Below are 24,198 nucleotides of genomic sequence, written 5' to 3'. Positions count from 1 at the left end.
ACCGAGGCAGCGATGCGGTGCCTGGGCCTGGAAGAAGCACCGGCGGCGGCGGCCGGCCTTCGGATCTCGCCCGCGCATCGCCGACGCGCGCCGGATCGCGCGGCCGACGAGCGCCACGGCGCGGCCAAGAGGCTTCCAGCGGCGGCCGCCTCCTCTGCTCGCCTCCACACCAACCATGGACGTCGACAAGCTCTTCAAGCTGCCAAAGCTGCCGTCGTCGGCGACAAACAAGCGCAAGTGGGCCGAGCCCTCTGTCGACGCCCTCAAGGCGGCGCGCGTCGAGGATGACGAGGCGCCGCAGTTGGCCTCGGCCGCCGCCTCATCGTCGCGCGCGCCGGCCAGCGGCGACGGCAGCGACGACGACGGCGACTTTGCGCCCGGCAACGACGCCGACTACTTTGCCGAAGAGGACGACGAGGGCGGGCGCTTCTTCGGCGGCGGCCTCACCGCCGAGCAGAAGCGCATCCTCGCCATCATGGCCACCGACGAGCGCGACGCCGCCGAGCGCCGCCCCGAAGAGCAGCTGCGCGAGCTGCGCCGTGCGCTGCTGCGCTGCGAGCGCGCCGTGAGCCGCAACCAGCAGCTGCGCGTCAAACACGCCGATGCGCCGGAGAAGTGAGTGCACGCGGCGCGAGGCTGGGCAGAGGCGGACGCCGGCGGTGACGAGGGGTAGGCGCGGTACTGGCGAGGAGTGCGTCGTGGCAGCAGCGAGGCGTATGCACGGCCTTGCGATGCTGTGGCTCGAGAGGTGGCTCAAATGGGCATGCTGCGTGCTCTACGATGCACTCCGCTGCTGGCGCTGACGCCCGTACGCAGATTCATCGAGTCCGAGGCCGAGCTGCACGGCAGCCTGGGCGCGCTCGTGGTGCTCACGACGAACCCGCCGCTCTTCTATCCCGAGGCCGTGCGCAACTCGCTGCCGCAGACGCTCTGCGCGCTGCTCAGCCACGAGAACGTCGACATTGTCGCCAAGGTCGTCGAGCTCGTCGAGGAGATGACGGACGATGACGTGCTCGACGTGGGCATCAGCGGCGCGGCCGGTGCCGACGATGACGATGACGAGGCGCCGGAGCGCGCGGGCGAGAAGGCCGTCGGCGACTTTGTGGACGTGCTGGTGAGTCGCGTGTGCACGTCTCGCTGCTGGCTGTAATGCTGAGGCTGCCATGTGCTGCCAGCTGGGCGCCGACTTTCTTGCGCTGCTCGTGCCGAACCTCACGCGCCTCAACGACGAGGCACCGCCGGACGCCTCGGCCACGGCCGTCGCCAACGCCGAGTCGGACGCCTCGACGATCTACCACATCCTCGGCTGCTTGGAGAACTTTTTGGCGCTGCGGCCACGCATGGCACGCGACCTGGCGTCCGGGCAGTGCCTCGCCTGGCTGATGCAGCGCTGCCGCCGCAAGGGGCGCCACGACCAGAACCGCGGCTACGCGGCCGAGCTGCTCGCCGTGCTGGTGCAGGGAGAGGAGGGCGCGTATGTGTGCCAGCGGCTCGGCCGCGCCGACGGCATCGACCACCTGCTCGAGGTCCTTTCGGTGAGTTGCGGCAAGCCATACATTGCGCAAGCTGCCACTGAGCGCCGCCTGGCTCCAGCGCTACCGCAAAGGCGACCCAAGCGACGCCGAGGAGCTCGAGTTCGTCGAGAACGTCTTTGATGTGCTCTGTGCTGTCCTGGCGCTCAAGGGCAACAAGACGCGCTTCGTCGAGGCCGAGGGCCCCGAGCTGATGTGCATCTTTCTGCGGTGAGGCTCATGCCACGAAGCCACACTCAAGCTCGATCTCACCTTGCTGCGCGCACAGAGAGAAGAAGGCATCGCGCTTGCAGGCCGTCAAGGCGCTTGACTTCGCCCTCACAGGGCCAGAGGGCGCGAAGGGATGCGTGCGCTTCGTCGAGAGCATGGGGCTGGGGCCACTGTTCAGCCTGCTGATGGGCAAGGTGCGTGTTCTTGTGCGCGGCAGCCCGCACTATGCTCACACCGCGCTCTGCCAGGGCGCAAAGAAGCACGACGCTGCGACATCCTCCGACGAAGAGCACATGCTCGGCCTCATCGTCTCGCTGCTGAACAACCTGGAGTCCGAGTCGCCGGCGCGCATCCGCCTGCTGGCCAAGTTCGTCGAGGACGACTATGAAAAGGCCGACCGGCTGCTCGAGCTCTTCGAGACCAGCGAGGGCCGGTTGCAAGCCGTCGAGGCCGAGATCAAGGCAGAGCAAGCAGTGAGTCGCCGTGATTTGCCTCCAGCCTCGTCTTGTGCTCATGCCTGTACGCCTGCAGGAGCTTGAGGGCGGCGACGACGACGACATGGAGACGCTCTACTACTTGCGGCGCCTCTCGTCGGGCCTGCACATGGCACAGCAAGCGGCATACGCGCTGGCGTGGCTCGTCATGGAGGACGACGGCCTGGCGGCCCACGTCAAGCTCATGCTCTCGCGCAAGGGCGGGCGCCTGGACGGGCAGCTCGTCGAGCGTCTGAAGGAGTGGTACGCCAACGTCGGCGACGACGTCGTGGTCAGCGAGGCAGACGAGGCGGGCGCGGAGGACCTGCGGCTGAAGGACGTCATTGTCCAGCTTGTAAACTACCTGCTCGGCGTCGCCTAGACGCCGGCAAAAGCAACATCGATACCACGCGACGCTGCGCGCCAGCGAGCATGCAGCAGAGACAGTGACGGGAGATGCATTGCAGCGCCGCGCAGACCCCTAGTGCTGCTCGCGCTTCGCCTTCTTGTCTTTCCTCCGCTGCTTCTTCTCTGCCCGCTCGGCCTCAGACTCCGATGCGCCGCCCGCCTTCTTGTCCTTTTTCCGCTGCTTCTTCTCGGCGCGCTCGGGCTCGGACTCGGACGCGCTGGCCTCGGCGTCGGACTGTGGCCCGACCTTCAGCTTGCGCTTCTTGCCGCGGCTATCCGCAGAGGGTGCCGCTGCGGCCGGCGCCGCGGCAGGATCGTCCGACACCTCCGAGTTCTCGTCCTGCCAGCGCACACGCCGCGCCTCGCCGGACGGCACAGGGTGCACAACGGCGGCCGCCTTGGCCGGCAGGGGCACACTGAGCGGCACGGAGAAAGGCGCCGGCAGCAGCGAGCCGTGCAGCGAGAGCTGGTGGTTCGCGATGGTCATGCTGCGCGACACTCGTCAGCGACGCCATCGTCCACCGCTGCGGCCGCACTCACCCGATGATGGTGAACGCCACGCGCCCGTCGGCGCCGCCCAGGCGCTGGCCATCGCTCTTGCGCTTCCAGTAGCCCTCGCTGCGCTCGACGTCGGCCTTGCTCTCCGGCTCGGCATCCGCCTTGTCCTCCTCCTCCTCCTCGTCGGCGTCGGCAGCCTCCTCCTTGACGCTGCTCTGCTCGCTGGCGCTGCCGCCCTCGAGGACGCGGCGGCGTGCGGCATCCTCGGCCGCCGCCTCTTCGTCCTCGACGAACTCCCATTCGGCGGCGCCGGCGTTGGGCCGCTGGAAGGACGATGACGGCTCGTGGGCAGCCTGCGCCGAGGGCATGTGTGCGGCCGAGATCGAGGCGTTGAACGTGCCGTGCAGCAGGAGTGAGACGTGCGACGGCGTCGAGAGGGTGATGGTCCCCTCTAGCGAGACAGTGTGAGATCAGCACAGGCAGCAGCAGCCCTCGCAGCATACGCGGCCACTCACCGACGCGCATGCCCACCGTCGGCGCCCACACGAGACACTTGATTGCCGCCGGCGCGACGGCATATGCGCCGTCGCCGTCGAAGCGCGCCGTGCTGCTGAGGAACATGGCCTCGTCGTGCGCGACGAGCACGCCGCCGAGCGGCGGCACGTAGCTGCGCAGACAGGCATGAGCAGCCGCCGCGCCCGAGGGCGTCCGACACTTGCACTCACCGCATGAGCATGCTGTCAAAGGCCTCCTGCACGGCCTGCGCCGGGCGCTCGCTCAGCGCGGGCGCGATGGCCATCTGCATGCTGGCGTAGCGCACGACGAAGGCACTGCGCGGCGGGCGCGGCGCACTGGCACGGGCACTGCGGCTGCCGGATGCGACTGCGGGTGCCGCACTGGCAGCGGCCGGCGGTGCTGCGACAGGTGCTGCCGCCGCAGCAGCGTGGGCGGCGGCCTTGCGCTCGGCCTTGGCCGCGCGGCGCTGCTCCTTGGACGGCGCCGGCGACGCGGCGGCGGACGCGGCGAGCGAGGCGGCCATGCTGCGCGGTGCGAGTGGTGTGCTGCGAGGCGATGCGAGGCGGCGGCTGCGGGTGTGCTGGCGGCTGCTCGGCGGTGCTGGTGCGCAGAGGAAGCGGGCGAGGAGCGTCGTGGAGCAGACGAGCCTCGAGCGAAGGCGCACTTCCGCGGAGCTGCCCGCCAGATTTCTGGCCAAAAAGCGGCGTCACGTGCGCAGCCCTCGCTGGTCGCTGGCGCCAGCACGGCGAGCAAGGCACAGAATGGCGCATTACAACACGCGGCCGCCGCGAATACACGTCGTCGGCGATTGTTGTAGCGCACGCGCAGGAGAGAGTAGGACAACTCGCCGCGCGCGGCAGGTCAGAAACTCGCGCGCGCCACGCCGCCGCCGCCAGCCAGCCGCACCGCACGGCGCATCCTTCTCTCCTCTTCTCCACCCACCCAACACCCCCACACACACTCGTCACCATGGCCGACCCCGCTGCCTCGATGCCCACCTTCAAGCTCGTGCTCGGTGCGTCGCCTGCGCGAGCTGTGCGCTGCTGCGCTGCTGCGACGCTCTGCTGACCGCTGCTTCCTCTGCCAGTCGGCGACGGCGGCACTGGCAAGACGACGTTCGTCAAGGTGAGTTTCGCATTCACGCGGCACTGCAGCAGTGGAGGATGGAGGCGGCATTAGCTGGCGAGCGCAGGTGGGCAGGAGCAGGCTAGGTGCAGTGTGGTGCTCGAGCAGCGTGGCCTCGTGGGCTGGGAGCGGGAACGAGGCACGGCTGGCGGCTGGCGGCTGCGGTCGCAGACGGACGGGAGGCGAGAGTTCGGTCACTGCCGAAGCACTGCAGGCCAGTAAGATGTAGCTGGGCTGCGCTCTTCAACAAATGCGTTCTCCAGTTCAGATCCGCACTGTTCCGCTACAGCGCAGGCGCTGCGCTGCGCCTATGCCATGGCCTGGCCCACATTCGAGAAGCCATCCGCAACGCAGCGGTCCCAGTCCCACATGTGGCTCGTGCAGTGCTGGCGGCTCTACTTGCACTTCTGGCGGGCAGAGCACAGCCGGATGTATTGCTGCGCCTTCGACCCGCCGCGCACGACGCTGACGCGCCGCCGCAGCGCCACCTGACGGGCGAGTTCGAGAAGAAGTACATTGCCACGCTCGGCGTCGAGGTGCACCCGCTGCAGTTCCACACCAACTTCGGCCCCATCTGCTTCAACGTCTGGGACACCGCAGGCCAGGAGAAGGTGCGTCTTTCCCCAAACTTGTGCCTCTGCGTCACGCCAGCTGAGCGTCGTCTAGTTCGGCGGCCTGCGCGACGGCTACTACATCCAGGGCCAGTGCGGCATCATCATGTTCGACGTCACGGGCCGCATCACGTACAAGAACGTGCCCAACTGGCACCGTGACCTCGAGCGCGTGTGCGAGAACATCCCGATTGTGCTGTGCGGCAACAAGGTCGACGTGAAGGTGCGTTCCGGTTTTGCTTGACGAGCGCACAGCTGCTGACGTCCCGGCCTGCAGGAGCGGAAAGTCAAGACGGGCGCCGTCACGTTCCACCGCAAGAAGAACCTGCAGTACTTTGAGATCTCGGCCAAGTCGAACTACAACTTCGAGAAGCCGTTCCTGTGGCTCGCGCGCAAGCTCGTCGGCAACCCGACGCTCGAGTTCGCCGCCGCGCCCGCGCTGGCGCCGCCGGAGGTGCAGGTCGACGAGGCGCTGATGGCCAAGTACAACACGGAGCTCGAGGCGGTGAGTGGGCGTGTGCAAGGTGTGCCAGCGCGGCGACTGACGCTGCTCTGCCCTGCCAGGCTGCCGCTGCGCCGCTGCCCGACGAGGACGATGGAGACCTCTAAGCGGCTGCCGTCTGTGCAGGCTGTGCGCGCAGGGCTGTCTCATCTCGCGCCGCTGCCCCAAGCGCCGCATCCCAACCCTAATGTCGCCCGGGCGTACGCCTACCGGCTGCGTCTCTCGCCCGCTCGCGTCCCCTGCATCGCCCCGCCCGACTGCGTCCCCGTACTAAAATCAAAGACCCGCTTTTACCCTGTGCCGGCGGAAGATGCGTGATGCTGCCGTCGTGGCTGCTCTGCCTGGCGCATACCAGTTCCTCTGCCGTCCTGTGCGACGACCAAATCGTCGGTTGCACTCCCTGCATGGCCTCCGTCGAGGGCCGTCCAGCCTGCTGTCTGTGGACCCGATGTTGGCACCAGAGTGCGAGGCAGCATGCTCGACGCGAGAGCATGCCCCATGAGGCACACGGCGCGCATCTGGGACCGTCGCCGCTTTGCCGAGCCGACGCTGCGTCGCTGTCCACGCAGGCGGCCACGGCCCGCCCGTCGCACGCTGCACCCAAGAGCGAGCCGTGCGGAGAGCCACCACTCGCGAGGCAGCAGCCACACGGTGACGCGGTGCCGATAAGGCTTGCGCGAAGAAGGAGCAAGGACGAGCCGCAGCCGCCAGCCGCCGAAGCGCAGATGCAGGGACCGCCGACGTCGCACCGTGCACACGACGTCGCACGGGGCCCACAAGTTTGCTGACCGTCGCTGCATGGCTAGCATGCACCGCTGTCACTGCCTCGCCTTAGGGTGCAGCGCCTCGGGAAGAGCGACACGAGGCGGCGCGGTGCGGCGCTCGGCGCTCGGCGCCATCGGCGGCGCTGCCACAATTCGCCGCGCGAGCTTGAGATGCTGCCGCTGCTCCTGCGCCTCGCGGCTCGCGCTGCGGCTGCGGCGATGCGGCGCTCATGCTGCATGACGAGATGCCGCGCCGGCGCTCCGTGCGCGGCGGGCGGGAAGATGCAGCGGTGCGCTGCCGCCAAACGGCGCCTCCACGCAGCAGCCTCTGCAGCTGTGGACAGGCAGCAGCGCTCAGAGGCATCGCCATGCGCTGGCAGCGCTTGTGCTGGCAGCAGCATCAGCACAAGCGCAGAAACAGCATCAGGCACAGAGGCCGGGGTCAGGAGACGCGCCGCGCACACGGGTCAGCAGAGAAGGAGCGAGGGCCGACGCGGTGTATGCGCCTTGTCTGTGCGTCGGGCACGCCGTGCACCCTGCGTCTGTTCCACCACCTCCTTCCACCAGCATCGCATCCACCATGTTCCGTGCCACTCCTGCCCGCCAGCTGGGCCGCCTCGCCGCCAGCGCCGTCCGTGCGGCGCCGCGCCGTGCCGCCGTGCCCGCCCTCGCCGCCAGCCAGCCGGCCGTGCGCGCCTTCTCGGCCGCGGCCGCCGTGCGCCAGGCGCAGCCGGCCACGGACTTTGACCCGCACGCGCAGACGGCCATGGACAAGCAGCAGCCACCGGCGCCCGGAGAGGACTTCAACGTCGTCATCGTCGGCGCGTGAGTGCGAGTGTGGTGGAGTGACACGCCTGGCGCTGACCACCCTCTTGCAACGATGCAGCGGCAACATCAACGTGCGTGCCTCTCGCTGCTCTTCCCTGCCGCACCGCTGACCTCTCCGCCCACAGTTCGGTGCGCACGCTGCTGCCACTTCACGCCGCACCTCACTGACTCCCTGGCAGGCTCCGACGAGGGACCCTGGAACCACTCGTTCCGTCTCGAGCACAAGCTCGGCCCGCGCCTCAAGGTTGTTGCGCTCATCGACCCGGGCAAGGCGCGCGCCGATGCCGCGCTCAAGGTCAAGCGCGAGAGCTTCGTGCTGAGCGCATACAAGGACACCGTCGTGTACCCCAACTTCGGCGAGTTTGTCAAGAACATGAAGCCCGAGCAGCGCCCGCGGTGAGTCGCCGCGTGTCCAGTACACTCGGCAGCACTGACACCTTCGCAGCGCCATCTGGGTCGGCTCGCCGCCGGCGTTCCGCGGCCGCGAGTCGGCAGGCCGCGACCTCGAGCAGACGCTCATCGAGGCCTTCCCCGACGTCGCCATCTTCATCGAGAAGCCCGTGTCGACGGGCCCCGTCGACGAGGCCATGAACATCGCCGAGAAGCTCAAGCAGAGCGGCAACATTGTCAGCGTCGGCTACATGCTGCGCTACCTCAAGGTCGTGCAGAAGATGAAGTGGGTCTCGCGGCGCTGGACGTCAGCGGCATGGGCTGACGCACTGCTGCGTGTGCCAGGCAGATCCTCGAGGAGAACAACCTCAAGGTCATGGCCACCAACGCGCGCTACATCATGGCGTAGTGAGTGCTTTCGCTCGCAGCTTGCGCGCAGCGGCTGACACGCCCGGCAGCGAGCACACGGCCAAGCTCGACTGGTGGGACAAGAGCCAGTCGTGCGGACGTGAGTTGCGTGCCCCGCACGTGCCAGCAGCCTGCTGACGCCCGCCTGCACAGCCATCGTCGAGCAGGCTACGCACTTCTGCGACCTGTCGCGCTACTTCGGCGGCGAGGTCGACCTCTCGACGGTGATGGCGCACTCGCTCGAGCACTTTGAGCCGGCCGGCCAGCTCTCCAAGGTGCCCGTGCCCGAGGACACGATCCCCGCCAACGAGCGCATCCCGCGCATCACATGCGCCACGTGGAAGTACGAGAGCGGCGCCGTCGGCTCGCTCACGCACGCCGTCGCCCTGCACGGCTTCAACTACTCGACGGTGCGTAAAGGAAGACGAACGCAGCGAAGCACCTGGCTGACGAGAGCACCGCAGGAGCTCGATGTGTACGCCGACGGCTACAGCCTGCGTCTCGTCGACCCGTACAACGCGCCCGTGCTGTACCTGCGCCGGTGAGTCGCATGCACTGCCGCCGCATTGCTAAGCTGACGCGGTTTCTACTGCAGCCCCGGTGACGACCACGAGGAGGTCGTGCGCTACCAGAGCGACGACCCGTTCTTCTCTGGTGCGTGCCAGCGAGCCGTGACTGCCTTTGTGCGCCTCCCACTGACGCTTCTCGCAGAGGTCGCCAACCTGATCGACAACATCGAGAAGGGCGAGGGCTCGGCCCCGATCCTCAGGTGGGTGCTGCGCAGCTCTCTGATCCCGCGCTTGGCTGACACTGCCCGCAGCTCGTACGAGGACGCCGTCAAGTCGTACGCGCTCACCTGGGCCATCCGCGATGCGTCGGAGAAGAGCGCCAAGAAGGCTGCATAAGCCTGCCGCCTTGCAAGGCAGTGGTATATCTAGAGACGGCCGGCGGGTCGGTCGCAATACAAGCTCGTATATCCAGGCTACGCAGAACTGACGCGGCGGAACACGCTCGCACACGTGTCATTGGCTCTTCGAGTCTAGCTCGCGCTGCACCTGCCGCGTGTACTCGTCGATGCCGCCCTCGAGCAGCGAGCAGCGCGAGTTGCGCACGAGGAACACGCGGCCAGGCCGGCGCTTCTCGTCTTCCTCGCCGCCCGACTCACTCTCCGCGCTCGAGTCGCTGTCCTCGTCCTGCGTGCTGACGCGGCGCTCGCGCTGCACGATGCGCTTGACTGCGTGTCGGTCGTGCGAGACGAGCAGCACGGCGCCGGTGTATGCCGCCAGCGCGTCGATGAGGGCCTCGATCGAGTCGCTGTCCAGATGCGCTGCGACGAATGAGCGGACAGGCGGGCGGCGTGGCGGGCAGCACACTCACTCGTACACTCGTCGAGCACAACCAGCTCTGGACCCGCCCGGAAAGTAAGCGCCAGGCCAAGGCGGACTTTTTGCCCGCCGGAGAGCTTCGACACCGGCACCGAGTCGGCGGCACGCGCGGACAGGCCCATGCTTCCAAGCGTCCGGCGCGCCTCTGCCTCGCTCGCGGCCGGCTGAGCGCGCGCCATGAAGTGCGCCAGCGCCGTCTGCTCCGGCTGCCCTGCGGAGTGGTCTGACATTGCCGCCACGGTGTGCTGGTCGTAGAAGCCCAGGCGGAGGCGGGTGTGCGGCTCAACGATGCCGGAGCTCGGTGTGAGCTCGCCACGCATCAAGCGCACAATCGTCGTCTGACACGGGCGTCAGCACCCGGCGGCGTCTGAGTGCTTCTTCTTCTCACCTTGCCGTGGCCATTGGGACCTACGAGCGCAACGCGGTCGCCCTTCTCGATCGTGATGTTCACGTTGCGCACTACCGGCTTCGCCGCCTTGGCATGTGTGAAGCTGACGTCCTCGGCGTGCAACACTGCTCCCGGGAAGCGCATCGGCTCTGGATTCGGGAACGACCAGCGGGCGACACGATCAGGAGCGTCGATTTTGGGACCCGCGCGCGAACTGAAATGATAGCCTCCGAGGTCACGATGGAGCTGTGGCAGAGATGCGTCAGCTGGTGTAGCAAAGCGCTGACCACGCCGGGTGTCGCGGGCGCGACGCGCGCGTCAGACGCACGCCGCGCCGCGCGACGGCTCTTGCAACGCAACCACCACAGCCCCCGAGAACAGCGTCGAAGCCCACCTTGAAGCGGCCGCCCTTAGCATTCTGCTCTAAGCCCCATCGAGAATTTAGCTTCTCCTGCCGAGATTTGGCCAGACGAGCCTTCTTGTCATCACCCGTCTGCTTTGCCACACGCGTGGCCTGCTCAATCGTCTTCTCGACCTGCGCGACACGACACAGGAGCGTCAGCACTGGCACCGGACGCCGAGCGACGCAACGCACCGCCTCCTTCTTCTTGCCGAGCACCTCCTGCTGCCGCGTCGCCAGCCGGAACGCTCGGCGCTGCTCGCGCTCGTACTCGGTCAGGTTGCCGTCGAAGTACGTCAGCTTCTCCTTGCGCAGCACGATGAGCTCGTCTGCGACGCCGTGTGCGTCCAGAAACTAGATGTAGCAGCAGTGTGAGCATGCGCTGAGCTGCCCAGCGCTGCGTGCCTCTCACCTCGCGGTCGTGTGCAATGGTGATGACGGCGCACGGCGCAGCGCGAATGAAGTTCTCGAGCCACAGCATCTGCTGCAAGTCCAAATAATTGACGGGCTCGTCGAGGAGCAACACGTCCGTCGAGGCGCTCTTCATCAGCGCCGAGGCAAGCGCCAGACGGGAGCGCCAGCCGCCGGACAGCGAGGCGAAGGGTGCCTGCAGCTGCGCAGTGCTGAACCCGAGCCCGAGTAGGATGGCTTCCGCCCTGCCCGCGGCAGTCGAGGCTTCGAGGTCCTCCATGATGCTCAGCGCTTCGGTCTGCAGCGCCAGCGCGTCGCCCAGCCAGTCGCGATCGGACTCGAGCGCTGGATCCGCACTGCGCCGGCACTTCGATCAGCGGGCGGGGCAGTGCATGACTTCACGTTCGAACACACCTGGCCTGCACCTCCTCGATATGCCGCTCGGCTGCGATGAGAGCCTTGCGAGCGTCTGCGCCGCGTGCGCCGCTGCGCTTGATGGCCACTCTGCGCGCCTCTTCCAGGTCGTCGTGTGCGCGGCGAAGGCGGATGGCCGAGACCGCTTCGCGCAGCGCAGTGCCGTCGCCAGTGTCCATGACGCGCGAGAGGCCTTGGAGCGACGTCAGACAGTGGCATGGGGACGCCATCGTGAAGCGCTCACCTGCAGCCTCCTGCTCTGCGCGCAGACGCACAGCGTCGCTGCGCAGCACGGCATCAAGGACGGTGACGTTCGCAGGCTCATCGGCGTCAGACAACTGGCCGGGCCCGCCTTGCTGGCGTGCATCTGCCACGACGCTCTCGCTAGCAAGCTGCGAGACAAGCAGGATGCGGACGCCACGCGGCAGGCCGGGGATGAGCCCGTCCGCGAGCGCCTTGAAGAGCGCTGCGCAGCGTCAGTCCACGCCCTCGATGCTTCTTCACTGCTCGGTGCTTACTACTCTTGCCTGAGCCATTGACGCCTGATGCAGCAGCGTCAGCAGTAGCGCAGCACAGCAGCAGACGGCGCACTGACCGACAAAGCCGTAGTGGACGCCGGCCTTGATGCGCAGGTGCGCGTCGTTGAGCAGCTGCCGCTCGCCGACGAAGAGATTCACGTCCTTGAGGTCGATCTGCGCCCGGGCGTGCGTCAGCGTTGCGCCATGCTGACACAACAACGCGACGAACCTCCTTCGACGCTGTCGTGGTGCTCTCGGTCCAGAAGCGGCTCTCCTGCGAGGTGGCGTGTATGGCCGTGGAGGAGGGCACGGCCGACCCTGCCACCACGGCTGCTGCTGGTGCTGCCGCCGCGTCGTCCGGCGCTGCGTCGGACACGCCGGCCTTGGCTGCCTTGTCGAGCTCGCGCTGCTTCTTGCGCTCGGCCAGGCTCGCCTTGCTGGCTGTGGCTGCGTGGCATGTGAGTAGCAGCTGAGGCGTCGACGGCCACGCCACTCACGCTTCTTTGGCTTCTCCTGCGGCGCTGCGGCTGCCGGCGCAGCGGGTGCTGGCGCAGGCGGCGGCTGCTTGAGCGCAGCCAGCGCCGCCTCGGTGCCCTTCTTGCCGGCGCCGGCGTCGAGCAGCAGCGGTCGTGCCGCAGCGTCGAGCATCTGGCCCGCGGCGGCCCGCTCGTCGTCGCCCGCTGCTGCAGCGACCGCGGCCGCGTGTGCGTCGAGCGCCGCCTCGAGCTTGGGCAGCGTCTTGAGCGCCCGCAGCGTCGCGAGCAGCAGCGGCGGCAGGGCGCGTGCGGCGTGGGCTGCTGCGTCTGGAGCGGTCATGTTGGCTGCGTAGCTGTGTTGATGCTGCAATGGCGTTCACGGCGATGCGGTCGTCTTATGTAGCGCAGCAGCAGCAGGCCGTCCAGGGGGCGCAGCAAGCGGCCTGGCCCTGGGGGCAGTGCGAGCCCACTCGCCGCAGCACTGGCCAGCGGTGCACTCTGCTGCGTCGCTCGGCTAGCCGGAGCGGTGCGGCCGGCGGTGACTGCGAGCTCTGCACGCCGCCGCAGTCAAGAGACGGACTTGCAGGTGCGCCTGGCTTGTTGACGCGGCGAGTCCACGGGCCGGCCGTGCCGAGCTGCAGCTGCGGCCGCTGTGACTCGCAATTGACGCTGATACTGCCGCGGTCTGGCGTGCTGCTGCCGTCGCCGCTCTCCGCTTGATGCTGGTGCTGCGCTCTGTGTTGGTTGGGACGCAGCGCAGGATGAGGCGCGCCAAGAAGCACGCCGTGCATGACTCCCTCGCTGCGCCGCCGGCCCGATGACTCGGCCGCGACGCGTCGGCCCCTCTACACGCCAGCAACGAGCAGCATGCCTGGCGTCCAGCATCGCTGTCTTGTGAGCCACGCTGCACGCAGCACCACGGCCACAGCGACGGCCGGATTTCGCGCCATACCGCTGCCACTGCTCTTGCTGCGCTGAGGCACGCTGCTGCTGCGGCTGCTGCTGTGAAGGACGCTCGGTGCGCGAGCCGCGGGCCATCTGTCAGGCGCGCCGGCTGTGCGGGGTGTCAGGGGGCACTGGCCGCCAGCCGCTGCGGTCCTCTCCGGGTGCCGCCGCTGCTGCTGCACCCCGCACTCCCACAAGGGCCGTGCAGAGTGGAACAGACGGCTGCCGCAGCAGCAGCATGGCAGAAGCGGCAGTGCGGAGCAGGCGGCGGTGTTGAGGGATGCGCGAGGGGCCGTGGCGGCGCGGAGGTGCGGCCGCGGCCCGACTCCGGCGCTAGGCGCGCGGGCGGCGTGGCTGCGCTATCTGGCGCTGCAGGGGCCACGCTCTTCGTGCCTGCTGTGCTGCCGGCGGGACTCGACTGCTCTCCTCGGCCATCTCTTGCGGCGTGCCTATCGCACCCACCCGCCCGGCCCCACAGCGGCAGGCCGATACATAAGGGGGCACGAGCCGCGGCGCACCCTTCGCACCCCACCACCACCACCACACTCCGCCGCCAGCATGTCCTTCGCCACGCCCCAGCTCGGCCGCTTCGGCCTGCCGCCGGCCGTCAACGAGCCCATGGTGCGTGTGGGCGCGGGCGTGGACGGGCGCGGGATGGGACGGGGCATGCTCGGCTGGTGCTCAGGCGAGCGCTGGCGTGCGGTGCACGGCATCTGGCGCATCGCGGGACGGCACACCGTGCACGATGCACAGCCGCTGGCGTGCCATTGCTGCCGCACGCCGGGCGCGGCCTCTCGCGCCGCACATGACGGGTGTGGCCTCTCGCACTGCTCACTGACACGCCGCACAGCGCAACTACGAGGTCAAGTCGGCCGACCGCGCCGGCCTGCAGGCCGCCGTCGAGGCGATGCGCGCCGCCGGGCCCTTCGACGTGCCGTGCATCGTCGACGGCGCCGAGGTGCGCACGGGGCGCACGCAGCAGCAGCGCAACCCGGGCAACCACGAGCACGTGCTCTGCACCTACCACGAGGCCGACGCCGCGCTCACCGAGAAGGCCATCGCCGGCGCGCTCAAGGCCAAGGCGCAGTGGGAGGCCATGCCGTGGAACGACCGCGCGGCCATCTTCCTCAAGGCCGCCGACCTCATCGCCGGCAAGTGGCGCTTCCCGCTCATGGCCGCGACGAGTGAGTGCCGCTGCGTGTGCGCCTGTGCTGCGCCTGCTCACGCTTGCTGCGCCAGTGCTGGGCCAGGGCAAGAACGCGTGGCAGGCCGAGATTGTGCGTGTGCCGGGACGATCGCGCGCAGGCGCATGCTGACCTGCAACACAGGACGCGGCCGCCGAGTCGTGCGACTTCCTGCGCTTCGGCGTCAAGGTGAGGCGCCGCGCTGCTCCGCTGCGCTGCGCTGCCGCTGACCGGCCTGCAGTTCGTCGACGAGATGTACAGCATCCAGCCGGCCGAGCACTCCAAGACGGTGTACAACCGCTCCGAGTACCGCGCGCTCGAGGGCTTCGTCTTTGCCATCTCGCCGTTCAACTTTACGGCCATCGCCGCCAACCTCGTCGGCGCGCCGGCGCTCGTCGGCAACACGGTCGTGTGGAAGGTGAGCAGAGCCGCTGCACGATCTGTGCCTCCTCTCTGACACGCCGCAGCCGAGCCCGATGGCCATCTACAGCAACTACCTCGTGTACAAGATCTTCGAGGAGGCCGGCATGCCCGCCGGCGTCGTGCAATTCGTGCCCGGCCCCGCCGAGGAGATCGCCAGCACGGCCATCGCGCACCGCGCCTTCGCGGCGCTGCACTTCACCGGCTCGACGCACGTGTTCCGCTCGCTGTGGAAGCAGATCGCAGGCTGCATGGACAACTACGTCGGCTACCCGCGCATCGTCGGCGAGACGGGCGGCAAGAACTTCCACCTCGTGCACAAGAGCGCCGACGTCGACGCGGCGGTGCACCAGGCGATCCGCGGCGCGTTCGAGTACCAGGGGCAGAAGTGCAGCGCGCTGAGCCGCCTGTACGTGCCGCAGAGCATGTGGGCCGGCGGCTTCAAGGAGAAGCTGCTGCGCGAGATTGCGTCGATCTCGCAGGGCCCCGTGGAGCAGTTTGAGCACTTTATGGGCCCCGTCATTGCGCGCCACAGCTACGACAAGATCCTCGGCCTCATCGACGCCGCCAAGAAGGAGGGCGGCGAGGTGCTGTGCGGCGGGCGCGGCAACGACGCCACGGGCTTCTTCGTCGAGCCGACGGTCATCGAGACGCGCGAGCCGCGCAGCGTGACGATGGTCAACGAGATCTTCGGGCCCGTCATCACCGTCTACGCGTACCCCGACGAGCAGTTTGAGGAGACGTGCCGCATCATCGACACGACGACCGAGTACGCGCTGACCGGCTCCGTCTTTGCGCGCGACCGCTACGCCGTCATCACGGCGAGCAACCTGCTGCGCAACAGCTCGGGCATGTTCTACATCAACGACAAATGCACGGGCGCCGTCGTGGGGCAGCAGCCGTTTGGCGGCGGTGAGTTGCTGAATGTGCGAAGACACACTCGTGTGGCTAACGCGATCGCCTGCGCAGGACGCGCCAGCGGCACCAACGACAAAGCCGGCAGCATGGCCATCTTCCTGCGCTTCGTGCAGCAGCGCACGATCAAGGAGACGATGATCCACCCGGAGCACTACAGCTACCCGAGCAGTGCGTGATGTGCTGGACTTGTCTAACGCCCTTGGCTGACCGCTGCCCTCGCAGACATCGTCTAGCTCACAGCACGTCCCGCACGCCGGGCGCGGCCCCGCCGGCGCGCCCCGCCCCTTCTCTCGTCTCCGCCTGATCCGTGTCACCGTCGCATCCGTCCATCACGATATCCCCCGCCCCTCGCGCAGCAGGGCTTAACACAGCTGCGGGCCGGCCCCGGCCGCCCTCTCCCACACACATCATCATGCCGCGTCACCCACCCCATGTAGCGTCGATTGCAACGCCTTAACACCTGCAAGCCCACCATCACCCATCATGCTCAGTCGCGCCCACCATCGCCCACCCATGCTCAGTCGCGCAGCAGCGCGCACTCGCGCAGCAGCTTCTTGAGCGGCTGCGGACGCGGCGTCAGCTGGGCAAGCGTCACGCAGACCCGACACACGCACCGCCGGCTTGTGGTTCGGCGCAATGGCGAGCACGGTGGGAATGTCCTCGGGCTGCTCGATCCAGAGATAGTGCGGCGGCTGCGGCGGCCCGAGTGAGAAGAGCGTAACGTGTGGCAGGCGGCGGAGAGGCCAGCAGCAAGCAGTGCCGGGCTGATGGTGCTCAGTCGATGGCTCAGCCGCCGCGCGTGCGGTGGCGATGCTCCTCCTGTCATGTCTGCTCCACCGCTGCCCCTCTCTCACTCACCACCTCGTCGGCGCCCAGGCGTGCCCGCGCCTCGTCGAGCCGCGCCGCCAGCTCGCGCAGCGGCAGCGCCGGCGGCGCGACGAGGACGAGCTTGCGCATGTGCGGCAGCTGCGCCGGCGCCACGTACGCGCGCGTGTTGGGCGCGTCGGCGGTGGCGGCGACGACGGCGCAGGCGGCGTGTGCCGTCTGCGCCATGAGCGGCCCGCGCGGCCAGCCGCCGGCGCTGGGCGGCGCGGCGAGGGCGGCGCCGACGACGAGCTGCATCACCAGCGGCGGCGGCGCGGCGGACGCCGGCGGCATGGCGGACGGGTGCGTGTGTGTGTGTGTGCCTTGCGCTGGCTTGCGCGTGCCAGACGCAGCAGGTGGAGCGAGGCCGGTGCGGGGCGAGGCGAGGCGAGTGCGATGCGGCGAGCGAATGGCGTGCCGTGACGGCGCAGCACGAGGCGCAGCGAAGCGGCACGGCGCCGGCTCGGCCGTAGCATGCGCATGCGCTCGCCGCCGCCGCGGCCTCCACATGGCGCCGGGCAGGCACAAGAGAGCCGCACGCCGCTGAGGCGAGTGCATCTTCCTTCCCAACCACGACGCAACTCGCACGCAGCAGCGACACCACCGCCAACACACCCAGCACACCGCACTATGCCTGACACCCACCGCGCCGTCGTCGTCGCCGAGCCCGGCGCACCCGGCTCGCTGCAGGACGTGCCCACGCCGCAGCCCGGCGCCTCGGAGGTGCTCGTGCGTCTCACCGCCGCCGCCATCAACCCCGTCGACTGGAAGATTCTCGACTCGCCCAAGAAGTACCCGTATGTGCGTGTGCAGTGGCGAGCCGGGGTGCGGAAGGCGGCGCGGCAGCCGTGATGAGGGCCGGTGCGGCGCGCTGCGGCAGCGGCAGCTGCGCCAGGTCGAGGCCGGGGACACGCCGTGCCCGAGAGAAGGAGCTGCATGCCCGCAGCATCGCTGCCGACTCTGGCCTATGCTTCTCTCACTCCTCGGCTGCACCGCTACACCCTCGCACACTTCTGGCGCTCCTGCCCATGCACTGACACCCGCCGCAGATCCCCAAGTACCCGACGGTGCTCGGCTCGGACGCCGCGGGCGTCGTCGAGGTCGCCGGCGCCCAGTCCGGCTTCGAGGCCGGCGAGCGCGTCTTCTTCCAGGGCATCATCGGCGAGCTGTCGGGCTCGACGTTCCAGGAGAAGGCGCTGATGCCTGCCGAGCTCGTGTCGCGCACGCCGTCCAACGTCAGCGACGAAGAGGCCGCCGGCGTCTCGCTCGCGGCCATGGCCGTGCTCGCCGGCTTCTACCACGAGGGCGCCGGGCGGCCCGTGGCGCCGGCGCCGTGGGAGAAGGACGGCGCCACGGCGGCCAAGGGACGCGCGGCCGTCGTGCTCGGCGGCTCGAGCAGCGTGGGCCAGTATGCGGTGCAGCTGGCGCGCCTCTCGGGCTTCGAGCGCATCGTCACGGCCTCGTCGCCGGCGCACCACGACCTGCTGCGCACGCTCGGCGCCACCGCCGTGCTCGACCGCAACTCGGCCAGCGCCGCGCAGTACGTCGAGGCCACGCACGGCCTGCCGCTCGAGTTCGTCTTCGACTCCATCTCTGCGCCCGAGACGCAGCAGCTCGCCGTCGACATCCTCGCCGGCGCGCGCGGTGGCGACGGCGACAAGGCGCGCGCCGTCGTGACGGTGCTGCCGCAGGACGAGGCGGCCGTCACCAGCGGCAAGAAGCACAACATCGACGTCAACGCCGTGTTTGGCAAGGGCAGCGCGCCACACATGCGCGCGCTCGCCGTGCCGTTCAGCCAGGCGCTCAGCGCGTGGCTCAAGGACGGCAGCCTCGTGCCGAACCGGCCCGAGGTCGTGCCCGGCGGGCTTGCGGCGCTCGACGCGGCGCTCGACAAGAATCGCTCCGGCATCAGCGGCCGCAAGGTCGTGCTCAAGCTCACCGGCGACGCAGCTGCGCAGGGCAAGGCCGACGTGGGGCATATCAGCGCGCAGATCGCCCAGCTCAAGGGGTGAGTCGAGTGCTGCTGCCGTGCGCAGCCGTACGCTGACACCGGCGCAGCAAATACGCACAGGTCCGTTGATCGCTGCTGGGCGCGACAGGCGCTCTTGCTGACCCCTCGCACAGAACGCGGTCAACTACGAGCGCAACACGGGCAAGCCGCTCGACGTGCGCCGCGACGACGCCGCATGAGCGATGCAGTCTCGGCGCACGCGGGCCGGCCCTGTGTCCTCTGCCGGACTTGTGGGCCGTGCGTGTGCCAATGTCATGCCTGAGCCTATGCCCATACCATGCAGCCGTGCTTCCTGCACGTGTGTGCTCTGTCCCATCTCGGCGCGCAGGCCATGCGTGCACGAGTGCCATGCTGTCCCATTACACCTCCTTCTCGCCGTCGCCCGCGGTGCGCGGCTTGGAGGCCTGCTGCAGCAGCCCGCGCGGGCCGCTCATGCCCGAGCGCGGCACGGCGCGCTTGGCCTCGGCCTGCTGCGCCTGGAACGCCTCGGCCTGCTGCCGCTGAGCGGCGGCCTCGGTCTGCGGCAGTGCGTGTCAGCCAGGCCTGGCCGATGAACAGCGCCCGCGCGCGGCGAGCTGCGCACAGCCCAGAGCGGAAGCCATGGCGCTGCGCATGGCCGAGCAGATGCCACGCTCTACTCACGGGCGTGATGATGCCGTGAATCTGCAGGGAGAGGCCGGTGAGCGTCAATGGGCGACGAAGCTGCGGTGCCCACGCACCGAGCTGTCGTCGCGGCGGCTCTTCCACACGGCGCCGGTGAGCCAGATGCCCCAGACCTGCACGGGGCGTGCGTCGGCGTCAGCAGCAGGCACAGCAGCAGCGCGGCGGCGCAGCGCAGGCACGCACGCCGGTGCCGACGAGACCGACGACGGCGGCGCGGTGGGCGAGGTCGAGGAGCGGCGGCATGGTGGGTGGAGCGTGGTGGTCGGGAAGGGAGAGGCGCAGCGGCCGCACGGCTGTCAGCAGTGGAGGCAGCGGCCAGCCGCGCGCACGTGACCGGCGCCCCCAGAGGAAGGGCAACGAGCCGCGCTCGAATCCGGCCTGCCTCTGCTCCACCACCACCACCGCAAGCCCGCTCCGCCAGCCAGCGCACTCGTGCTGCTGCCACACACTGCGCCGCAGGCATGTCCGCGCCGGCCCGCCTCGTTGCCGCCCGCCTCGCGGCCGCGTGTGCGCCGCTGCTGCTCGGCACGCTCCTCGCGCCCGCCCTCGCCGCCGTTCCGCGCGGCACGGGCAGGCGCTATGCCACCGCGGCGCCAGATGCTGGGCGCGTGCGCCGCAGCCACACGCCCGTCGACCGCTCGCGCAAGCCGCCGCAGGTCGAGCGCGCCATCCGCGTGCGCGAGACGGCGCGCCGCCGCAGCCGCGCCGCCGACGAGGCGCCGCAGCGGCCCGACGGCAGCGAGCGGCCCGGCGGCGCCAAGGGCCGTGACTTTGGCGCCGCGCGCCGGCTGCGCGAGCGCGGCGACGGCGACGGGCGCCCCGACGGACGCGGGCAGCGGCGAGGGCCGCCGCCGCTGTCGCACCGCGAGGCTGTCTTCCAGCTGTGCATGCGCATGCGCGAGTGCAGCCAGACGGCGCCGACGCCGCAGCGCGCCTTTGACGACGCCAGCGAGCTCGTCGCCGCCGCCGCGCCCGAGCTGGCGCGCTCGGGCGAGGTGTACGCGCGCCTCATCAGCATGGCGCTCGAGGCGCACCGGGGACAGGCCGCGCTGCGCCTCTTCACGCAGGTGAGTGTCGGGCACGTCGCCTCCACACGGCGCCGGCGGCTAAAATGAACGCTCCTCTCCGTAGCAGAAGCAGTACGGCGTGCAGCCGAGCGTGCAGCTCTATCGCACCCTCTTCGCCGGCGTGGCTCGCCTGCCCGGCGTCGCCGAGCAGACGGCGCTGCTGCAGCGCGTGGACCGCTGCTTCGAGCAGCTGCTCGGTCTGCGCCACCCACGCGACAGCGACGACGCCGAGGGCTCGGCAGAGCACAGCGGGCGGCAGGTGCGCAACGCCGCCCGCGACGAGGCTGCTGACCTCAGCTCGCCGGAGTTCGACCTCACCTGCGCGGCGTACTTCCACCTGCTGCGCCGGACGGAGCGCTGGTCCGCGGCAGAGGATGCCTGGGCTGCGTACCGCGACGTCACACCTGAGCCGTCCGTGCCGCTCCTGGACGCAGCCGTGTACTGCCTCTTCTCGCTGCGGCAGGCCGAGCACTTTCCGGCGCGAAGCGGCGCCCTGACGCCCATCGCCCGCGACGTGTTTGCTTGTCTCAAACAGGCCTACACGCGCCGTCAGACCCGGCACTTCGGCAGCCGGCCATTGGGACGGCATCCGGAGAACTTTGGCGACGCACTCAGCTGGGCGATGGTGCTGGACCACCTGATCAGGTACCATCACGTGCGTACATCCCTGCTTGTCTCCCTCTGCGTTCGCGTGGCTGCCTCGCAAAGTGCCTTGTCCCTGGTCTGACACGCTCTCCTTCATGCATGGCAGGCTCTGCTCCCCATCAGCGACGTACGACACGAGGCGCTATCGGAGACTGTTGCATCGTGGTCCGGCTTGCCCGTTCTTCGGTTCTTCCTGGACGAGTTTGCGCCCGCGGCGGGGGCTGGCAGCTTGCTTGCGGACGACATGAAGCCTGACTGGCGCCGGGACGTTGCTGCTCGCCTGTTCCACGAGATCGCATCCGCCGCGCTCTGGGCCTGCAGCGGTTTCAGCGATGCGCCAATCGCGCTACGGCGCTTCATTGACAGCTACGCTGCTCTGCCTTACGACGGGCCGCAGGCCATACACCGAGCGCATGCGGAGACTGTGCTTACGGTGGCCAGAGAGGCGGCCGATGCGCATCTTGCGCTTTCGATGATCCGTCTCATGCTGCCGATGCCACACAAGCCGAACCGCAAGCAACTCGTGCCAGCGACGCAGCATTGGTTCCTTGCCATGTCCGCCCTGCGTGCCTCGAACGAGCCAGTCGAGGACAAGGCCCGCATGGCGCTAGACGTGTGGCAGTTGTACGCTCCCCTGGCCCGGCGCCGAGCAGATCTCGCGACCTCGGTCAACAACAACAACACCTTCGGCCTCTACGTCATACGGCCGGCACTCGTGCTCGAGTTTCTGGCATGCCGGAGCGAGCCGCACGCCGCGCCGGTCGACGACGCCAGTGCGGCACTTGCTGCGCCCAGCGACGCCGAGCATTATGCCGAGACTGTGCGCGCGATCGAGGCCGGCTTCTGGCTGAAGAACATTCTCCCAGAGACTTCGGTCCTGACAAAGCCACCTGCGAAGACGGGCGCACTGTCACCTCGGCTAGACCAGTGGCTCTCGCTGGACGGGAACAATCACGCCTCACTGTCGAGAGCCTGCGCCAGGCAGCTGGCCGATCACCTAGCATACGCACTCGCTGCCGCGTCGGTGACCCCGGACGAGCGCAGATCGTGGACCGCACTGCTCTCACACGCGCGCAAGACAGGCGAGTGGTTCTATGCTCAGGACCACTATGACTTTGGCTCGCGAAATGGGCCAGGCGCGAATCGCACAATGCGGCCGATACAGTAGTGGCTTTCGCGAGAGGGCCTTCATGCTTTAACGAGATGCTGCCGCCGTGGATCAGCTGCACGCGCGTGCTTGCAATGCGATCGCATGTCTCGAAAAGAGCGTTGAGGCCGTGACCTCGTCTACCTCGCATGCCGGCCTCTCGAGCATGGCGCATCTGCCGGCTGCTGGTCGGCCGGACGCACCACATAGCGTAGCGATGCCTCGCTGAGCTTGGCCCCAGCAGCGGCGTCGTGATCTTGTCTTCCGCGGTGCCCGAGCGACTGCTGGCCGCGTGCACACCACACTGGATGGAGACGCCGTGGGCCGAGCCTTGGCCGGTCAGCTCCCGGCACCTGTACGCGCTGCTATGACTCTACCGGCAGCAGGCACACGAGCGCGGCCGTGACGATGCGCAGAGCGAACGCAAAGAACGTGACTGCCGCGACGCCGCTGCGGATGTGGACGGCGGCGCCGACGGCGATGCCGGCGAGGAAGAGGCTGACGTAGATGAGGCGGATGTTGCGCGAGTGCACGCCCTGCGGGTCGTCCTGGTCCTTGCTGGCGCCCAGCGGCGCAAAGAGGCGCGGATGCACGACGAGGTCGACCATCGGCGACGTGAGCATGGCTGAGGGCAAGCGGGGTGAGCAGCCGGCGAGCGACGCGCGTGCGCCAGCCTCACCGGTGGGCACCTCCTGCACGCCCGAGCAGCGCGCCTGCGACACCTGCAGGCCCGCCGTGGCGGCAAGCAGCGCAATGGGAATGGCGTCGAGCGCCGGGTCGACGAGCTCGGGCGGCTCGTAGGCGCCGACGGGCAGCACGTGCACCTCGACGAGCACGGCGCAGACGAGCAGCACGACGGCCTGCAGCGCCAGCGAGAGCAGCAGCCACCAGCGGCTGCGGTGGCCGCGCGCCAGGCCGATGCGCCCAGCGACGAAGGCGGTGAGCAGGAAGGCCGCCAGACTGACGCCCGTCGTCAGCAGTGCCGGGCCCGTCTGCGGCGCGTACGCCTGCCGCACGCCTGGCGCGATGGTCAGCAGCGGCATGGCACAGCGCACGGCGCACGCACCGATGGCGCGCGAGAGCAGCAGGATGGCGTTGCCCGTCTGGTTCGACGAGAATACGCCAAACGCACCGACGCTCGTGGCGTCGAGCAGGCCGGTGCCGAACGTGTTGAGGTAGAGCGGCCAGACGAGGGCGTCGGCGCTGAGCGGCGCCGCGGCCCAGCGCCGCGCCCTCTCGCGCAAGTCTGGCTCGCTGTCCGCTGCGGCGAGCTCGCTCATGGCCGTTCCCGGATGCGCGCTTGCGGCCGCGAGGGCCTGCTTCGTTGCGTGCTTGTGGTGACGGTGCGGTCTGGGTGCCAAGCCCGGCGCAGCTCGGAGGCGCGGCTGCGGCTTCGATGCGCGCCGCCTTCGATTTCGCTTTACCGCCGGCGCCGCGCGCTGCTCCCACGCTCCGCACTCCGCAAGCGCACCCGCCGCGCTGCGAGATTCGCCCGCTCCGGCGTGTTCGCCGGCGCATAGCGCGCCCGCGCCGCATCGAATGGCAGCGCAGGCGGGCGCTGGGAGCGCTGGGAGCGGGCGGTGGTGGCCACAGCGGCCGCAGTCGGGACGGGCTTGCCGCAGTAAGAGTCGCAGCGCACGACCAGAAGCTGCGCAGCGGCGGAGCAGGGATCGCTCGGCTGCGGGAGAGCTGCGATGCGGCGGAGCGCCGATGCCTCGCACACCGCCTATCAGCAGCCAAGGGACGGCCAGCCACGTGCGCGCGCCCGCCGCCGGCGCCTCTGCTGCGGCAGCGCCAGTCCGGAGAGCGCTCTGCCAGCGTCGGCTGCTGTGCTCTTGCGCTGCAGGGGCGTCGTCCGGGGTGTGCGCTGCGGCAGCGAGAAGTGCAGGCATGCTCCGCAGCCGTCTGCGCTCGCTTGCAGCCGCAGGACAGCCATCGCGGGCGCAGCAGCACATCCGCCGTCGCTGCGGAGCCCTCGAGATGCATGCCTGCAGGCCTGCCGTCGCTCGAGCTCACCGGTGCACTGCAGCGAAGGAGAGTCGCTTGGCGGTCTGCCCGCCGAACGAGGATGAGCAAG

General features: G+C 69.3%; 11 protein-coding genes across 11 annotated transcripts; 6 read left to right on the top strand and 5 right to left on the bottom strand.

Moving 5' to 3' along the window:
- Positions 1–170: 170 nt before the first annotated feature.
- Positions 171–2,972, top strand: FA09DRAFT_331863 (DUF1716-domain-containing protein). Its single transcript, XM_025743210.1, has 7 exons — positions 171–615; positions 817–1,114; positions 1,176–1,535; positions 1,594–1,742; positions 1,801–1,936; positions 1,991–2,215; positions 2,274–2,972. Exons 1-7 carry the CDS (start codon positions 176–178, stop codon positions 2,595–2,597), a joined length of 1,932 nt encoding a protein of 643 aa, XP_025596216.1. The 5' UTR covers positions 171–175; the 3' UTR covers positions 2,598–2,972.
- On the bottom strand, positions 2,653–4,160 carry FA09DRAFT_322091 (hypothetical protein; the record flags this gene model as incomplete). Its single annotated transcript, XM_025741043.1, has 4 exons — positions 2,653–3,111; positions 3,164–3,572; positions 3,637–3,788; positions 3,847–4,160. The coding sequence occupies 4 exons, from the start codon at positions 4,158–4,160 to the stop codon at positions 2,697–2,699; spliced, it is 1,290 nt and encodes a 429-aa protein (XP_025596215.1). The 3' UTR covers positions 2,653–2,696.
- Positions 4,161–4,573: 413 nt separating this feature from the next.
- On the top strand, positions 4,574–6,163 carry FA09DRAFT_331860 (putative GSP1-GTP-binding protein of the ras superfamily). The gene is made up of 6 exons (XM_025743209.1): positions 4,574–4,652; positions 4,725–4,762; positions 5,245–5,373; positions 5,429–5,596; positions 5,651–5,878; positions 5,938–6,163. Exons 1-6 carry the CDS (start codon positions 4,607–4,609, stop codon positions 5,980–5,982), a joined length of 654 nt encoding a protein of 217 aa, XP_025596214.1. The 5' UTR covers positions 4,574–4,606; the 3' UTR covers positions 5,983–6,163.
- Positions 6,164–6,980: 817 nt separating this feature from the next.
- Positions 6,981–9,194, top strand: FA09DRAFT_322087 (hypothetical protein). The gene is made up of 10 exons (XM_025741042.1): positions 6,981–7,464; positions 7,526–7,542; positions 7,647–7,863; positions 7,913–8,143; positions 8,203–8,265; positions 8,316–8,365; positions 8,419–8,675; positions 8,730–8,806; positions 8,861–8,919; positions 8,977–9,194. The coding sequence occupies exons 1-10, from the start codon at positions 7,220–7,222 to the stop codon at positions 9,168–9,170; spliced, it is 1,410 nt and encodes a 469-aa protein (XP_025596213.1). The 5' UTR covers positions 6,981–7,219; the 3' UTR covers positions 9,171–9,194.
- On the bottom strand, positions 9,183–12,440 carry FA09DRAFT_331858 (P-loop containing nucleoside triphosphate hydrolase protein). The gene is made up of 12 exons (XM_025743208.1): positions 12,279–12,440; positions 12,011–12,228; positions 11,859–11,955; positions 11,782–11,805; positions 11,508–11,729; positions 11,264–11,456; positions 10,851–11,205; positions 10,634–10,792; positions 10,433–10,573; positions 10,039–10,284; positions 9,643–9,988; positions 9,183–9,592 (listed from the first exon to the last, which is right to left on the bottom strand). Exons 1-12 carry the CDS (start codon positions 12,427–12,429, stop codon positions 9,288–9,290), a joined length of 2,457 nt encoding a protein of 818 aa, XP_025596212.1. The 5' UTR covers positions 12,430–12,440; the 3' UTR covers positions 9,183–9,287.
- Positions 12,441–13,740: 1,300 nt separating this feature from the next.
- FA09DRAFT_344202 (putative delta-1-pyrroline-5-carboxylate dehydrogenase) lies at positions 13,741–16,208 on the top strand. The gene is made up of 8 exons (XM_025744642.1): positions 13,741–13,823; positions 14,053–14,386; positions 14,442–14,479; positions 14,531–14,575; positions 14,628–14,804; positions 14,854–15,718; positions 15,776–15,892; positions 15,947–16,208. Exons 1-8 carry the CDS (start codon positions 13,761–13,763, stop codon positions 15,955–15,957), a joined length of 1,650 nt encoding a protein of 549 aa, XP_025596211.1. The 5' UTR covers positions 13,741–13,760; the 3' UTR covers positions 15,958–16,208.
- A 33-nt stretch (positions 16,209–16,241) lies between these two features.
- Positions 16,242–16,882, bottom strand: FA09DRAFT_340866 (hypothetical protein; the record flags this gene model as incomplete). Its single annotated transcript, XM_025744370.1, has 3 exons — positions 16,242–16,286; positions 16,339–16,416; positions 16,583–16,882. 3 exons carry the CDS (start codon positions 16,880–16,882, stop codon positions 16,242–16,244), a joined length of 423 nt encoding a protein of 140 aa, XP_025596210.1.
- Positions 16,883–17,218: 336 nt separating this feature from the next.
- On the top strand, positions 17,219–18,600 carry FA09DRAFT_335210 (GroES-like protein; the record flags this gene model as incomplete). The annotated part of the gene is made up of 2 exons (XM_025743757.1): positions 17,219–17,389; positions 17,638–18,600. The coding sequence occupies 2 exons, from the start codon at positions 17,219–17,221 to the stop codon at positions 18,598–18,600; spliced, it is 1,134 nt and encodes a 377-aa protein (XP_025596209.1).
- Positions 18,601–18,958: 358 nt separating this feature from the next.
- On the bottom strand, positions 18,959–19,505 carry FA09DRAFT_340864 (hypothetical protein; the record flags this gene model as incomplete). The annotated part of the gene is made up of 4 exons (XM_025744369.1): positions 18,959–19,117; positions 19,242–19,262; positions 19,319–19,375; positions 19,446–19,505. The coding sequence occupies 4 exons, from the start codon at positions 19,503–19,505 to the stop codon at positions 18,959–18,961; spliced, it is 297 nt and encodes a 98-aa protein (XP_025596208.1).
- A 562-nt stretch (positions 19,506–20,067) lies between these two features.
- FA09DRAFT_131091 (hypothetical protein) lies at positions 20,068–22,314 on the top strand. Its single transcript, XM_025739080.1, has 3 exons — positions 20,068–20,329; positions 20,394–21,014; positions 21,081–22,314. Exons 1-3 carry the CDS (start codon positions 20,150–20,152, stop codon positions 22,140–22,142), a joined length of 1,863 nt encoding a protein of 620 aa, XP_025596207.1. The 5' UTR covers positions 20,068–20,149; the 3' UTR covers positions 22,143–22,314.
- Positions 22,315–22,486: 172 nt separating this feature from the next.
- On the bottom strand, positions 22,487–23,401 carry FA09DRAFT_340862 (hypothetical protein; the record flags this gene model as incomplete). Its single annotated transcript, XM_025744368.1, has 3 exons — positions 22,487–22,746; positions 22,801–23,139; positions 23,188–23,401. The coding sequence occupies 3 exons, from the start codon at positions 23,399–23,401 to the stop codon at positions 22,487–22,489; spliced, it is 813 nt and encodes a 270-aa protein (XP_025596206.1).
- Positions 23,402–24,198: the final 797 nt, after the last annotated feature.

This window comes from Tilletiopsis washingtonensis (assembly GCF_003144115.1).
Source record: "Tilletiopsis washingtonensis strain MCA 4186 unplaced genomic scaffold FA09scaffold_20, whole genome shotgun sequence".
NCBI lineage: Eukaryota > Fungi > Basidiomycota > Exobasidiomycetes > Entylomatales > Tilletiopsis > Tilletiopsis washingtonensis.
This window is presented reverse-complemented; position numbering and strand designations above follow the sequence as displayed.